The sequence below is a fragment of the Drosophila hydei genome, unplaced genomic scaffold, assembly GCF_003285905.1.
Source record: "Drosophila hydei strain 15085-1641.00,03,60 unplaced genomic scaffold, DhydRS2 tig00000060-arrow-pilon, whole genome shotgun sequence".
NCBI classification, from domain to species: domain Eukaryota; kingdom Metazoa; phylum Arthropoda; class Insecta; order Diptera; family Drosophilidae; genus Drosophila; species Drosophila hydei.
The window spans coordinates 5,678,492-5,692,771 of NW_022045656.1; the positions used below are offsets into that span (position 1 = coordinate 5,678,492).

General features: G+C 39.7%; 3 protein-coding genes and 2 non-coding genes across 5 annotated transcripts; 3 read left to right on the forward strand and 2 right to left on the reverse strand.

Annotated features, from left to right (window-relative positions):
- Nucleotides 1-210: 210 nt before the first annotated feature.
- On the reverse strand, nucleotides 211-2,004 carry LOC111594781. The gene has a single exon (XM_023308238.2). The coding sequence runs from the start codon at nucleotides 2,002-2,004 to the stop codon at nucleotides 211-213; it is 1,794 nt and encodes a 597-aa protein (XP_023164006.2).
- A 431-nt stretch (nucleotides 2,005-2,435) lies between these two features.
- On the reverse strand, nucleotides 2,436-3,683 carry LOC111594773. The gene is made up of 2 exons (XM_030226141.1): nucleotides 2,940-3,683; nucleotides 2,436-2,891 (listed from the first exon to the last, which is right to left on the reverse strand). The coding sequence occupies exons 1-2, from the start codon at nucleotides 3,681-3,683 to the stop codon at nucleotides 2,436-2,438; spliced, it is 1,200 nt and encodes a 399-aa protein (XP_030082001.1).
- Nucleotides 3,684-7,424: 3,741 nt separating this feature from the next.
- On the forward strand, nucleotides 7,425-7,496 carry Trnah-gug. Its single transcript has one exon. It is a non-coding gene; the product is annotated as a tRNA-His (tRNA).
- A 1,518-nt stretch (nucleotides 7,497-9,014) lies between these two features.
- Trnah-gug lies at nucleotides 9,015-9,086 on the forward strand. Its single transcript has one exon. It is a non-coding gene; the product is annotated as a tRNA-His (tRNA).
- Nucleotides 9,087-9,873: 787 nt separating this feature from the next.
- On the forward strand, nucleotides 9,874-11,697 carry LOC111594762. Its single transcript, XM_023308214.2, has one exon. It carries the CDS (start codon nucleotides 9,874-9,876, stop codon nucleotides 11,695-11,697), a length of 1,824 nt encoding a protein of 607 aa, XP_023163982.2.
- Nucleotides 11,698-14,280: the final 2,583 nt, after the last annotated feature.

A 14,280-nucleotide genomic window follows, 5' to 3' on the forward strand; every position in this document is an offset into this window, starting at 1 on the left:
ATTGTTTTATCTCTAAGTTATTTAAAATACAAATTTTATAAATATATTTGCAATTTATGGAGCCATTTGCCATCCATTTTAGCGCCCCTTCGACATCCAGCCATCCAGCTGCCCGCTAATTTGTTTCGAGGTTGACTCAATCCAATTTCAAATAAAATTTTATGCTAAATATGCTTTGAGGTCAATGGCAAATCAATAATACAATTTCGATTAATGCTTGAATTTCGTCAAGAGCTCGATTAGAAAAACGATAAGTGCTAAGGCTGACATGACCAACAGCATAATGAACGCTATGGCCAAGTGTTGCAGGCCCGCGGATGTGTAGACGTTCTGCTCCTGGAGTCGATGCACAATGCCCGCATGCAGTGCCGACTCAAAGCTGAGCCGAGCGTAGTAGTATAGCAAGCCAGAGGAGTGAACACGGAACGTAAAGTACTCTATGTCGCGCCAGAGCGAGCAATCGCGCTGAATGGGATAGGCCAAGTGGAAGGAGCCAAAGCAAATGTCGCTAAACTTGAATTGGCGCTGCTTGAGATGGCGCTGCTGCTCATCCAGAAACTGCCAGCTATCCTCGGTCACAAAGTAGGCATACGAGCTGTTGAAGCTCAACTGATGCTGGGCAAAGATGCCACTGTCCACGGGGCGCAGCAGCTGAATAAACGCGTCGGGCAGCTCCTTGTGCAGCTGCAGCAGAAACTCCATTTCATAGTCAATGATCATGACAGGCAGCTGGGCGCGCAGCAGATCGTCCATTGTATTCAGCTGGGCGTGAAACAGATTCACAGTCAAAATGCTGCCTAGCGTAGAGGTGTAATTAGCTGATAGGAAGAAGCCATGAAAGAACACAGCCAACAGCAGCAGAAAGCGTAAGAGCGACGGCTGCAGGAGCTGCCTGCCTGTGGCTATGTTGATGATGTAGCAGAAGGAGTTCAGGAGCGCCGTAGTAACTCCAGCTGCTCCGTGGGCCGCCCTGAATCCTAGTCGTAGCCAAAGCAGCTCCAGCAAACTGAGCAGCAGGAAGCAGCCCAGCACAAAGAACCAAACGGTCGTGTCGAAGGGCTGCAGCGCATAGAAGTAGGTTGAGACGCTGTTGTAGAGCGGCACCATCAAGCACCAAGGCACCACCAGCAGTGGATAGCTCTTGTCCACGTCGTCGTCCGGCGAAAACAAGGCGTAAGCATGGGCAACGAACTGCACCTTTTGGTCTCTGACGAGCTGCAGAGTTTGCTTCATATTAACTGCGCGGCCTCCAAGCGCATCTAGTGGAAGTTCCATCTCCAAGAAGCTCCCATTAAGGTGGTGCACGAAGGTGTTTATGATTCGATAGGTGCTGCCCTCGTAGCGATCTTCCACACTAAACAAATGTGGAGCATCCTCTCTCATGGGCGTGGCAAAGCGATAACCGCCCACATCTTGAACGGCGTTTGCCCACTGGCTAAGCTTCCTCTTCATATACGCTTGCAGATCCGTGCGATTCTCTATTTGGAATGTTGGATATTGAACCGCGCCGTAGATCTGATTTATGCCATCAATCGATTCGAAATATAATAGAGAGTTCTCATACTGATTGTCGCTGAGAAACTGACATATCTCGTACACATCCTCCATGTTCTCCACCTTCTTCATTATTATGAACACCGCGAGGTAAAAATGCTTGCCAAGCATCACCTTATTGGTCACCGTCATAATGGGATCGTGGAGACCCGTGGTAAAGACCACGGTCATCTGGTTGCGTCTGACTGCCGAGTGACTCATTCGCATAGCCGTGTTGTTAGCAACCACAATTTGTGTGACGAAAAACGTATCGTGTTGCAAGCGCATAAATTTTTCCATGTCGTCCTTCTGCTCGTTGTCCAGCTGCTGGCTAACGAACCACACCAAATCCTGGAACGTAGCCAATCTGTTAAAACCATTTAGTAGTGTGCTAATGTATTTGATGTTCCAGGCACAGCTCCATGGAAATGGCAACACAAGTAGAATGAATATCAAATGGGGCGTATACATAACTTCAAGACGTTCACGATGCGTATGCGTAATGCTAGCGCTTTGTTAGACTTTATAGCGTTCTAAATGCCTTCGACTATTTCTCCGGGGTATACTTTTCCTTACCTTGACAAACATAGCAATTAAACAATGTAATTTCTCGATTTCTATCATAAATATCTATGACATTTGACGTCATAATTAGCCACTGAACAAACGATGAAAGCTGTCGAGTCGTTCGTGTTATACTACCTATAAATATGTTTAGCTAAGCCTATATACGCTGATTAATTGGTATGCCATCGTATAAACCTTTTTTGTTAAGAAAAAATATAACGTATTTCAGATACTCTGTAATTCTATTATTTAAGTTTCGAATACTTTTAAAATATCTCCAAGTCAGAAAGACTTGTTTAATTGTAGATTTAATCTAATCACAAAAACTTCGGTTTCTAGTAGACCCCTTGCTGCAAGGAAGAGTTACTATGCCCGGCTATCCAACGGCTCCACAGATGCTCCAAGCAGTAGACCACTGAGCAGAAGGGCAAGCCACAGATGAGCACAATCCATGCCGTGCTGAAGAACTCCAGATTCAGGGGCTCCACGGGATATGTGTCCAGAAAGATCCGTGCGAATTTCGCACGCAACGCGAAGATGAAGGCCATATCTTGCCAATATTCCCACAGACCCGATTCCCTTATATACAGCAAAAAGCGATCCAGTTGACCGGCAAAGGGCGCATCCTTTTGGAGGGGAAATGTGTTGAAGAGTCCGCCAAAGCAGACCTGAGACATATGGAAATACGGCTGGATAAGCACTCGCTGCTGTCGATCCCAGAACTCCCACTCATTCTGCGTAACCACATAGGCATACTTGAGCGAGGGATTCACCATGAGGCGCTGATAGTCCTGGCCCTCGCGTGGCTCGAATTGGGCATCCAATGCGGAGATGTCCACTATGGGCAGTGTGCGTAGCTCCTCCAACAGCGTCTCCGGTATTATAATGCGCACCCTAGACTCTATCAGATCCGACCACGTATTAATGGGCTTCACGAAAACCGGCTTCATGTCGAAGGACGTCATGTGACTAATGTGATAATTGGATAAAATGAAGCCCTGCGTGTAGAGCAGCGTGTAGAAGATGAGCATGCGGAATGGCGGCTGATAAAGCTGCACTGGCATATTCATATTCGGACTGTACATGATGATGGCCATGGCGTGCAGCAGGTTCCGAGTGTAGGAGCGAGCGACTGCCTCGCCGTGGTGCACGTAGCGCAGAAGCAGCGCCACATAGAAGATGCCCAAGAAGAGTGTCGTCCAAACGTACCTGCCCAATGGCCACACCATGTACATCCACTTCGGCAGCTCCGGCGCCAAGGGAACCATCACACAGAACTTCATCACCTCAAAGGGATAGCCATACTGTATGACGCTCGAGGAGGGATCCTCTAATATGCTCCTTATGGTCACGCCGTGCAGAGACGTGTTGTATTGCCCCGCAGCAATCTGTTCGAGCAGCAGCGACTTCTTCGGCATATTTTCCACGTACTCCAGCTGCAGCTTGTAGTGGAAGTTCTCTGCGAAACTCTCCAAGGATCGCAGATATGGTCCACAGTACAAGGCCCGACCCGTCATTTCATCAGTGTATATAAAAGCGTACGGTATATCCGAGCTGAAAGGCGTATAAATGCTCTCCTGCATTTTGCCTGACTGCAACTGTGCAAAGGGTTCGTGCTCCACGCCATATTTATAGTCAAGCGCTGATAGAGTCACCTCAACTGGCGCTCGTGTTCCCACGTGCGGGACAACTGCAAATTATCAGAACATAAAAACCTATCCCACAATCCAATCCGAGACTGCAAAAAACCTAATAAAACAACATCAATCGGTCAATTGTGGCCCTCAAACGTGGCAGACTGGTTGGCGGCACCAAAGGCCAGATACAGTGAGTAGAATGCAATAAATTCTTGATGAAAACTAGATATATATAAGAAGCTGTAGATATACATGTGAATACGTAGGCATGTATAAACACGCATATACTGCCCTTCTAGGTGATTCTCATAAACTACAATGCGCCTTGACTGCTTCTTATAAATTTAGATCTGTTAATACTCTTATTGAAAGAAGTTTTCTTTTGAGCAAGTCGCTTAGTGTTGCTGCAATATAAATGAATTTTTAATGCTGCTCTACTATGCGATTCTCACTTATAATTTATACTCTTGACTAGTTTTTCTCTGCTCTGCTCACAGCTGCATAGATGGACATCTATTATATCTGCTTTTAGCACTCTCTCTTATTGCTTTCTTTTTCTCTCTACCTCACTAAATATTTATCTCTATACCTTTCTCTCTGTTTCTCTGCTCCCCATCTTTATCACTTTTCTCTCTCAGACTTTGTCTCCCTCTCTATCCCTCTCTCTCTCCTTATATTTCTCTGTCTCTCTTAATCTATATCATTTTCTGTCTTGTCTCACTCGCTCCTATCTCTCCGTCAATCTCTTCCCTCATTTACAGCAATTTAGCACAACAGAAGAACATTGCCTCTTACATATTATTGCCTATTATATATTATTATCATTTTTCTATTCATATATTTCTCTCTTTCGTATATATTTCCTTTACGACACTTATTTAACTGTTATATTTTTGTTCATCTCAACTACTGTGCATCAAGTATTGAGTGCACTTTTTGTTAAGCTTTAACCTCTTCATGTAAATTACAAATCCATAATGTGTATATTTATTTATTTTTTATATATTTTTTTATTTATTTTTGTTTTTTTTTTTTGTATAATAAATTAATTTGTAAAAACGGGCTTGCTTATTTCATAGTCATACGGTCAATACTTACATATAAATAGCCCAACTCTTTTGCGCAATTATTAGAGCGCGAATATTCACACACACACACTCTCTCTCTCTCTCTCTCTCTCTCACATACATACATACAGGGCTTTTTTAATATTTCAAAAGCAGGCTACAAAAAATTGCACAAAAATTAAATCCGTGCAAAAATTTTACGCTCTGCTGTCTGTATGTGTATGTGTGAGTGACTGTGATATGTATGAGTGACTGTATGTGTGTGGTTTTCGTAAATTTTCAGTTTACATGTAAACACTTTAGTGTTTTTTTAAGGACTTTGCCGCACGTAACGCCAAAGTGGTGTTAAAAAAACTAAAGGCCACGCCCACATTGACTCCAGTCACAGTCACTGCCGCCTTCACCCACCAATCCCGTTATACTTTTAATGGCGCACAATGAACACGAAAAGGAACGAGAAAAGGACAGAAAATACCATTGAAATAATATTGTACTTAATCGTAATTACAAAATCATGAAACGCAAAAATTATACGAAAACTGGATACAACGGGATATTTGCAGTGTATTTAAGTTGCCGGCAATTGAAACTTGTTTGGGATGGCTGAATGGAAGGCGCTTGGCATGCTTTACAATAAAAGTCAAAGAGGTCTTATGTGTAATTGAAATAAATATAAATATTTCGATATATATTGAATTAAAATGTGGAGTATTTAATCTGGAATAAGTTGAGTCATTTAAAATTAAATAAATATCATGATAATTAAGAGAATGATTTATTTATTTTATTTTATTTATAGTTCACATAAAGACAGTGCCTTTTTGTAACATAAGATAATGATTATGATAAAGATGAGCTGATAATGCAGAAATGTTTGCTAAGATTGCTAAGAATCAACTGTGAAAACTTTACTTATCAAACATAACTAGAAGACTATCATGATAATCATCATCATTATCATAATAATCACCATCAAATGTAATACTTTACAAATAATATAATCAGATGGACCCAAACAATGCATTATAAAGTATAACAAAATGTGGCCAACTTCTAAATCATATTGCAAATCAGCTTACATAAATCATATTTTACACTCTGCTTATCTCTGAATATATATATATACATATATGTATGTATGTATATATATGAATGATAAGCATAACTGTATTTGCTTATCTCCCTGGGCTACATCTGCGATAAGGTCCCATCACTTGGAATTGCTTTTTCGAAATAAACCCATACATTTATTCAATTTTCTTATAATAGATGTATTTAAGTGGAAACAAATATAATTCATTTAAATGCCTCGAGGGAGATATAAGCGTCGCACACAAGTCAGCACCTCATTAAAGGTGCGTGTGCACAGTTCATTTTGCATGCCCAGTCAAACTACGTGGGGTATACACGACTTGAAGAAACTTCACAACAAACACATTCACTTAGAGCTTTGGGCAGCTATATATGGAGAGATTCTTAATCACGCTTAAAATTAAATTGGAAATATATAAGAACCGTTTATGTGCGGGTATACCCCACTCTGCCTAATAGCTTAGCTCGTTTAGCAAATGGAATTAACATGTAATGACAACAGCGAAAGGGAGCAAAAAACGATACAAATCCAATTGTAAACGCAAAGCGGTAAACACAAAGGAATTGCTTTTATCTCTTTAATGCAGCTGAAACAGAAACACATTAAAATTATTTTCCCCAAGGTGAAAATGATTTGTTATTACTTTTGATGTTTTGCAAATTTATTTCAATTAATCAACTGCGCTTGTTCATTGGTTTAGCTAATAAATAAGTAATTTATAATAAATTGATGTGCTAATAAATATCTGAAATACGCTTAATTCCTGTGCAATCAAATATGCTCAGCTTAAGTAGAAGATAATCGCATTTATATTCATGCTTTGCTCTAAATTTATGCAACATTTTATTTTGGTTCAACTTATTATTCGTATTCATATTTCCCTACCTCGCCCTCTGCCATTCCAGCTGCCTAAGCAGCGCTGCTGGAATGCGCCTCTCCCACCTTCCCTTTGGTTCTACAATTACCCACAAGCAAAGCCGCAAAATGCTGCTGATAGCAAAATGAATTGAAATGCCAAGTCAAGCAACGCGCCCTGCCGCCCCTCTCCAGACCGTTACACTCTCTGCTGCGCTCTCTTCTTTTCTACCTCGCACATTCTCTCTCTCTCTTTTACTCTCACCGCTGCTCGAAATTTACATTCATTCATAAACCAAAATCTTGTTTATTGGCTGTCGGTTGGTCTGTCTGTCTAGCTGTCTGTCGGTTGGTTGTTTTATTCTGTCTTTCGTACTTGCTGCTGGGTTGGGCGGGTTTCGCTAAGCTAGCTGCCTTTCACCGTTAAATTTATTTTTCTTTATTTTGCTTTTATTATTTCTCTTGTTGCTGTTGTTATTGTTATTGCTGCAGCTGCTGTTGCTGCGTGTTATTGTTGCCGTTATTGGTGTACTAGCTCCATAAACAAGTTGTTTGAAGCACAAGAAATTGTAGCAAAGCTTGACCAAAGCATTGATATACACACACACACATACATACACATGGTGCGTTGATATAAGCTTTTTTTCGCCTGCTATTCAAGTGTCTTCAATAGCCGTGATCGTCTAGCGGTTAGGACCCCACGTTGTGGCCGTGGTAACCCAGGTTCGAATCCTGGTCACGGCAATGCTGCAATATGCATTGTCATGGAGAAGATCTATCTTTTTATTTTATAAAAAAATGATCTATCTTTTTATTTTATAAAATAATTTATTATTAAAAAATATTAAATATTATTAATTTATTTACTTTTTTATTTTTTTCTTATTTTTTAATTTTTCAATAAATGAAAATTGAAAAATTGATAAACATTTGCTTGAGACTTATTTCTTTTATTGCTGTTTCTATTTTTAAATTAAATTTTCCGCATTGCTATTAGTAGTATTGGCACCAAAAAGATTAACCAACAAATCTATTAATATATTTAGCTGGCATATAACTTTCCTAAAATAATTCTCACTGAAACAAAATTGTAAAAATACTTTTAATACGGGAAAATTAAAAAATATGTAATATAAAAAATCTTAAAGAAGACATTAATTAGTATTAAAATACGAGAATTACATATATAACATGGACATCGCAATAAAAGTATATATATAAAATATATAAATATATAAAAATATATAAATATATATAGCAATGTATACGAGTACGAGGGCAGTCTGACCAATATCTGAGCTTAACGTCAAGAGAAAATCTTAAGAAATAAATTTAAAGCATATAAACATAAGATTCCAGCTATTATCTTTATTACATACATGTTTTGGCTATATTTGAGTTTAACTGGAAATTGTATTCAATATATAATAAAAAATATATAAAAAATTTCAGAAAATTTATGCAGTTCTTATGCAGTTTATAAAATGGGATATACTATACATTTTGACTCATAAGCCCCAATTGCTCAGGGCGATATTGAAGCTAGACACTTGGAACTTGAAATATAATATATTAAATTTATATGTATTTAAAAAAATAATATATATATATATATATATATATATATATATATATATATATATATATATATATATAAATATATAAAACAAATCTATGGCCCTCTGGTACATGGCAAATCGGAAAAAAGTTTATCTTCTACAAGTTCTGGCTATAACTTGACAATTTGATAGCAAAATTACTGTAAACCCCTTTTGAAACTGACCAAGCATTATATATTCAAGCCTACTTGGGGGTGCCCAACCGAAAAAGCCGTACAAAAGTCGTAAAATTATTCAGGTGCATCACTGTACCTCTCCTCCACAAATGGGGCAACAGATATGCTCTGTGCAGGGGCGTAGCCAATCGGAAAGTATCGATATTTGAATTGGAAATGTAGATGTTTTGGAACCATGAATGAGTTATATGGAGTCGGCTGCACCCGATCGCAATTATCTAACTATTGTTTCTCTTGCTTTTTGCTTCCGTTGTTTCCCATGTTGTTCGTATCGTTGTTGCTACAGCTCCAACTGGAGTTTTTTATTGTTGCTGTTTGAGTTGTTTGCTCTTGTTTTAAAGCACAAGAAATTGTAGCAAAGCTTGACCAAAGCATTCACATACATATACACAAACACACACACAGTCATGTACACATAGTGTGTTAATATAAACCTTTTTTCGACTACGTTTCAAGTGTCTTCAGTAGCCGTGATCGTCTAGTGGTTAGGACCCCACGTTGTGGCCGTGGTAACCCAGGTTCGAATCCTGGTCACGGCAATGCTCCAGTAAGCATTGTCACGGAGAAGACTGTACCTTTTTTTATACCTTTGAACATAGTAAAAATGGGAATTCAGGGTATAATATCTAAAAAGGTATAAGAAAAAGATAAAGATAAAATATATGTATATATAGAAAATCTTATGCTTGCTTACAAATATGTACGATATATATTTATAACATATATATTTATATATATTATGACAAATCATATAGAATAGACCCCAAATTATATATAAGTGTAAAAAATGTTTATTTGTACTTGGTCTTTTCGCTAGTTGACTGGCATCTCATTTAGTATATGCCAAGTTAACAGATTTGATTTTATATTTTTGTTAAAAAGTTAAAATAAATATTCATAAAGTAAAATATTTTTGAACTTTGAATATGTCTATAATTGATTCCAGATCCTGATCTTTGAACATGTCTAAAATTGATATATTATTATTATGTATTATATTATTAGTCAACCGAATGTATTATCGATAATTATCGTCAAATTTGTCAGCTCAATTTGTTCACTTCTTATCTAAGCCTTGTCAAACTCGATCGTTATTCTAACTTGCTTTATCCCGTCCATTAGCTCAGGTCCTATTAGACACTTCCAGGCTGCAATTAGTCGAGCTTCATTATTGCAGGTAATTGCATAAGTGTGTAGACAGGTAGATTCGTATGCCCGCAGATAAGTTCAATTAGCAGTGCGATTAAATTGAATTAAAGCAATTAGGGGTGTTCCACTATAAAGTGTGCAGCCGTGAATGTCCTTTGGCATAGTCCACTCGCCGCTATGGAGCTGACGAAGCAACTACTTCACCTGCTGCTGCTGCTGCAGCTCTGCACTTGGCCCACAGATCAGCAGCAGCTGTCGCACAACTTCAGCTTCATAGAGGAGGTAGCAAGGCGAGCTGCTGGCCAACAGAGGTGGACGACCATGCCCATCTTCATCAGTCGCCATGTGGAGCGAGAGCAGGTGAACGACTTGGTACGTTGGCTCCACAACAATCTGAGCAGCTCCAGCTATATCTTCGATGGCACCCAGGAGCAGCCGAATCCGTTCAATCCGTTGAGGAATCACATCAAGAACGACGCCTTGAGCCTTCTGTTCTGCTACAGCACCGAGGAGCAGATCTGGTGGCATTTGGACGAACGCTTACGAAAGATGCGTCAGAGTCGTCTCTTGGTCAACCTGGCGGCCCAGAGAGGCCACCTAGCTGTGCGCGGTATATTCGCCAAGCTGTGGAGTCTGCAGTTCCTGCGAGTCCTGGTGATACATAGGCAAAGGATATATCGATACACACCTTACCCAACGTTGCGTTACTTTGAGCTGCAGCTCGAGGGGAAGGGGCAGGAGAAGGAGCTGCTGCTCTTTCCCCCCGCTCCTCGTGATCTGCGGCAATATGTAGTCTCTACGCCGGCTGAGAATGACTTGCCACGAGTCTTTCGCCTGCAGGACAAGCGAACGGGCGCCCAGCTCATTCGCGGCTACGGCTACCGCGTCTTGGCAGAGTTCTTCTACAGGCACAACGCGGTGCTGCATGTGAGCAATGCCGGCAAATCTCTGCCCATCGACAGCAGCGTCAATATGAGTCGCATCCAGCAGCTCATTGGCACGCACAAGCTGGAGATCTCCATGCACCCCTATGTGGGCATCGATCGCAAGCTGGGCATACTCAGCTATCCGCTGCACATAGCCCAGAACTGCTTGATTATGCCGGTGAGGAATGAGATTCCACGCTTCATGTACCTGCTGCGTCCGTTTCACTGGAGCAGCTGGCTACTGCTGCTAGCTGCCGTGTTCTATGTAAGTCTCGTGCTCTACTTCCTGAGTCCCGGGTTGAATGAGGACACGGGACTGCGTGCCGCGCACTCACTGCTGGCTGGACTCTCTCAGCTACTTTTTCTCAGCTCGCCGACACGCATTTACCAGCCGTCGATGCGCTACTTCCTCGTAGCCTTGCAGCTCTCCGTGCTGGGCTTCTTTGTGACCAACTGGTATTCGAACCAGCTGAGCAGCTTCCTGACCGCCACCTTGGTGGGCGAGCAGGTGGACACGTTTGAGCAGCTCATTGCACAGCAGCAGAAAATTCTGGTCAAGCATCATGAGGTGGAGATGGTGCTGCAAATGGTGCCTCCACATCTGGAGAAGCAGGTGGCACGCCTCGTCGTTGGCTCCGAGGCCGGTGAGCAGGTGAGCGCATTGCTTGGCTTCAATATCAGCTACTCGTATCCATTCACTGTCGAGCGCTGGGAGTTCTTTGCGCTGCAGCAACAATATGCCATGAAGCCCATCTACCGGTTCTCCTCCGTCTGCCTTGGCGCACCAGTTATTGGCTACCAAATGCGCAGGGACTCGCACCTGGAGCCACTGCTCAAGCACTTCATCATGCGCATACAGAGCATTGGGTTATTCCAACATTGGGTCGTCTCCGACTTCAACGACGCCATGAAGGCGGGCTACGTCCACCTCATTGATAATTCGCTGGGCTTCAAGGCCTTGGATCTGGACACCTTGCGCTTGGGCTGGTTCGTCCTGCTCTGCGGCTGGCTGCTGGCCGCTGTGGTTTTCATTTGTGAGCGCCACTACCACAACCCCAGCACCACCTGCCATTGACTTACACTTTAATTCAATTCAACACAATTGACAGAAATACACAAACAGCTTCGACTTGAAGGATATAGGGTGGCAGGAGCTAGGCAGGACCCAGTCAGGCAGCCAGGCAGCCAGGCAGGCAGCAGCTGCCGTTGACATAAAAATGCAATAAAAAGCGTCAAGAAAGCTAAGAGAATCTTGAGTAATAGCACTCGCCTCACTCTCGCCCCAAACAGACGAATCGCAAATGCACTTTAAATAACTGAATAAATATTATGCAAAAATATTAAATGTTCCCTTAACGCTTTTAATTGCTGTCTTAATCAAGTCTCATTACTATACGAATACAATTACAATTTAAATGGTAATAAAATTGAAATATCTTTTTGATTGCCCTAATTAAAAACTTCATTGTGCGAAACACAAGTATTTAGATATTTTGATAATTTTTAAATTTAAGTCATAAAAGCAACGAATTTCTTGTTTCATGTAGCAATTCAAAGTTTTAATATAGGTACAAACATCAAAGAGTTTTTATAAAAAATATCTATTTGGTAAATGTAATATTTAGTAGCAGAAACAGTAGATTATTTCTTTAATTTTATTTAGAAAAAAAAAAAAATTTTAAAAAGTATAAAAATATTAATTTAATTTATTATTATTTTAAAAATAATAATAATCCTTAATTTTAAAAAAATAATGTATTAATTACAATTATAATAATAACATTCATATAGCACAATACAATAATAATAAAAATCCAAGCTAATAATGAAAATATATAAAATTAAAATATTAATATAATAGTTGAAGAAAAAATAAAATATACATAAATATAATCATCTGCAATTTTAATAAAAAGTAACAAAAAAAAAACAAATATATATTTAAAAAATATAAATAAAATCGATCATGCAGCGCATATGCTTTTAATATTTTTTCTTCCAATAAGAAGTGAACAAAAAAATGGCTCAAAATCAATTCAATGTGACCAACGCTGCGTGCAGTACAAATAGTACAAATGGAATACGAAGGTACAAAATGGCGACAACAATACGTTGTGCTTGCTGTTTTTTTTTTGTAGTTGTTGTTGTTGTCAAGGAGCTGCTTATTGGATTTTCACTATGAGTAGCTGTTGACAATATCTGGCCGTTGGAGGGCGCTGCTGTCACAAGAATTGAATTCTTTCTCAGCTTCTTCTCGCACGTCAACAATTTTAATTGCATGACAGAGCACGGAGCCAGCGAGAGCAATGGCACACCTAATTTTGCTTCATAATAAAATTGCATATTTTACGCAAATAAATGGCTCTACCATATGAGACAATCGTATTATGCTAGACAATATAAAATAATGGCCTTTTCCATGCCGTTTCATTCAATTTAAAAAAAGAATATAACCACAAAAGCATTGCTCAGCCGCTAGCACCTATGTGTGTGTGCATTCGGCTGTGTGCGTGCATTTATATTCGTTTGTTTGTTTGTAAATATGCATATTGAATGGATAAAAAGGATTTGCGTTTGTTTCGTGTTTCGTGATTCGCCTGCCCGCTCGGTTATCCCCCACATCCCAACCTTTCGCTCCAGCCGTTAACAAGCCCACACAGCGGAAACGCTGCACATTTACCGTTGTTCTCTCTTTCATTGTTCAACACACATCGGCAGCAGCACCAGCAGCAGCCGGCAGCAGCGTCTGTCACTACATGTTTTATGAACCATTCGGCTGTTGCATCTAGATGCGCTTCATGAAATACACACAATGTGCGACTTCCATGCACTTGCTATGATATTCTGACGCTTAAATACAGATCCTGCAATTTGAGCAGAGTATCGCAAAAAAACAAATTTAACTTCAAATTTTAAGCGGAGACAACAACCCGAGCGCTAAGCCGGCAATGCTGGGCAGTTTTTGACTAACTGATTTACTGCATTAGACAACACTAAACAATTAAAGCGGTTCATTTATATCCTGTAATACTGTAGCTGGAAGTGAATACCTAACAAAGCAAAAAAACAAGTTTTAATTTTGATTCATACTTTTTGGTTATATGTTTAAGTTAAAAAAAAAAATAAATAAGTCCAACTAATCCAAAAATAAATAATGTTATAATTACATATATAATAATAGTAAACAGCGAAAAGGTAGCTTAAAATTCACAAAATATAAAAAATTTCATTACTACTATTTTTCCATGCTACAATAATTTAAGTCAAACCGCAATACGATATATATTATCATCATGTTTAATCGATAGTCCTTAAGATTATCTACGCAACTCAGCGAACGATACTTCAGGTTAATTTAAGGAAATTACTGAATTGGCAGTGTTAATCAGTAAATATTTGAAAACTTGAAAAGTTTAGCTAAAGTACCACTTTATTTGGACTTTGTTTATCTCCAGGGACTAAACAAAAGAATTACCCAATGTTATACTCACATTGGCATTTTGCTTAAATAAACAGGTCTGTTAAAACACTGCTCACCAATTACTCAGCTGTTGATAACATGCCACATTGAGTTTAACATGCCACATTCAGCTGGGCATGCTGTAAAATAACAATGGCGGGTTTTTTTAACATCTATAAGATTTAAATGTTTCTGTTA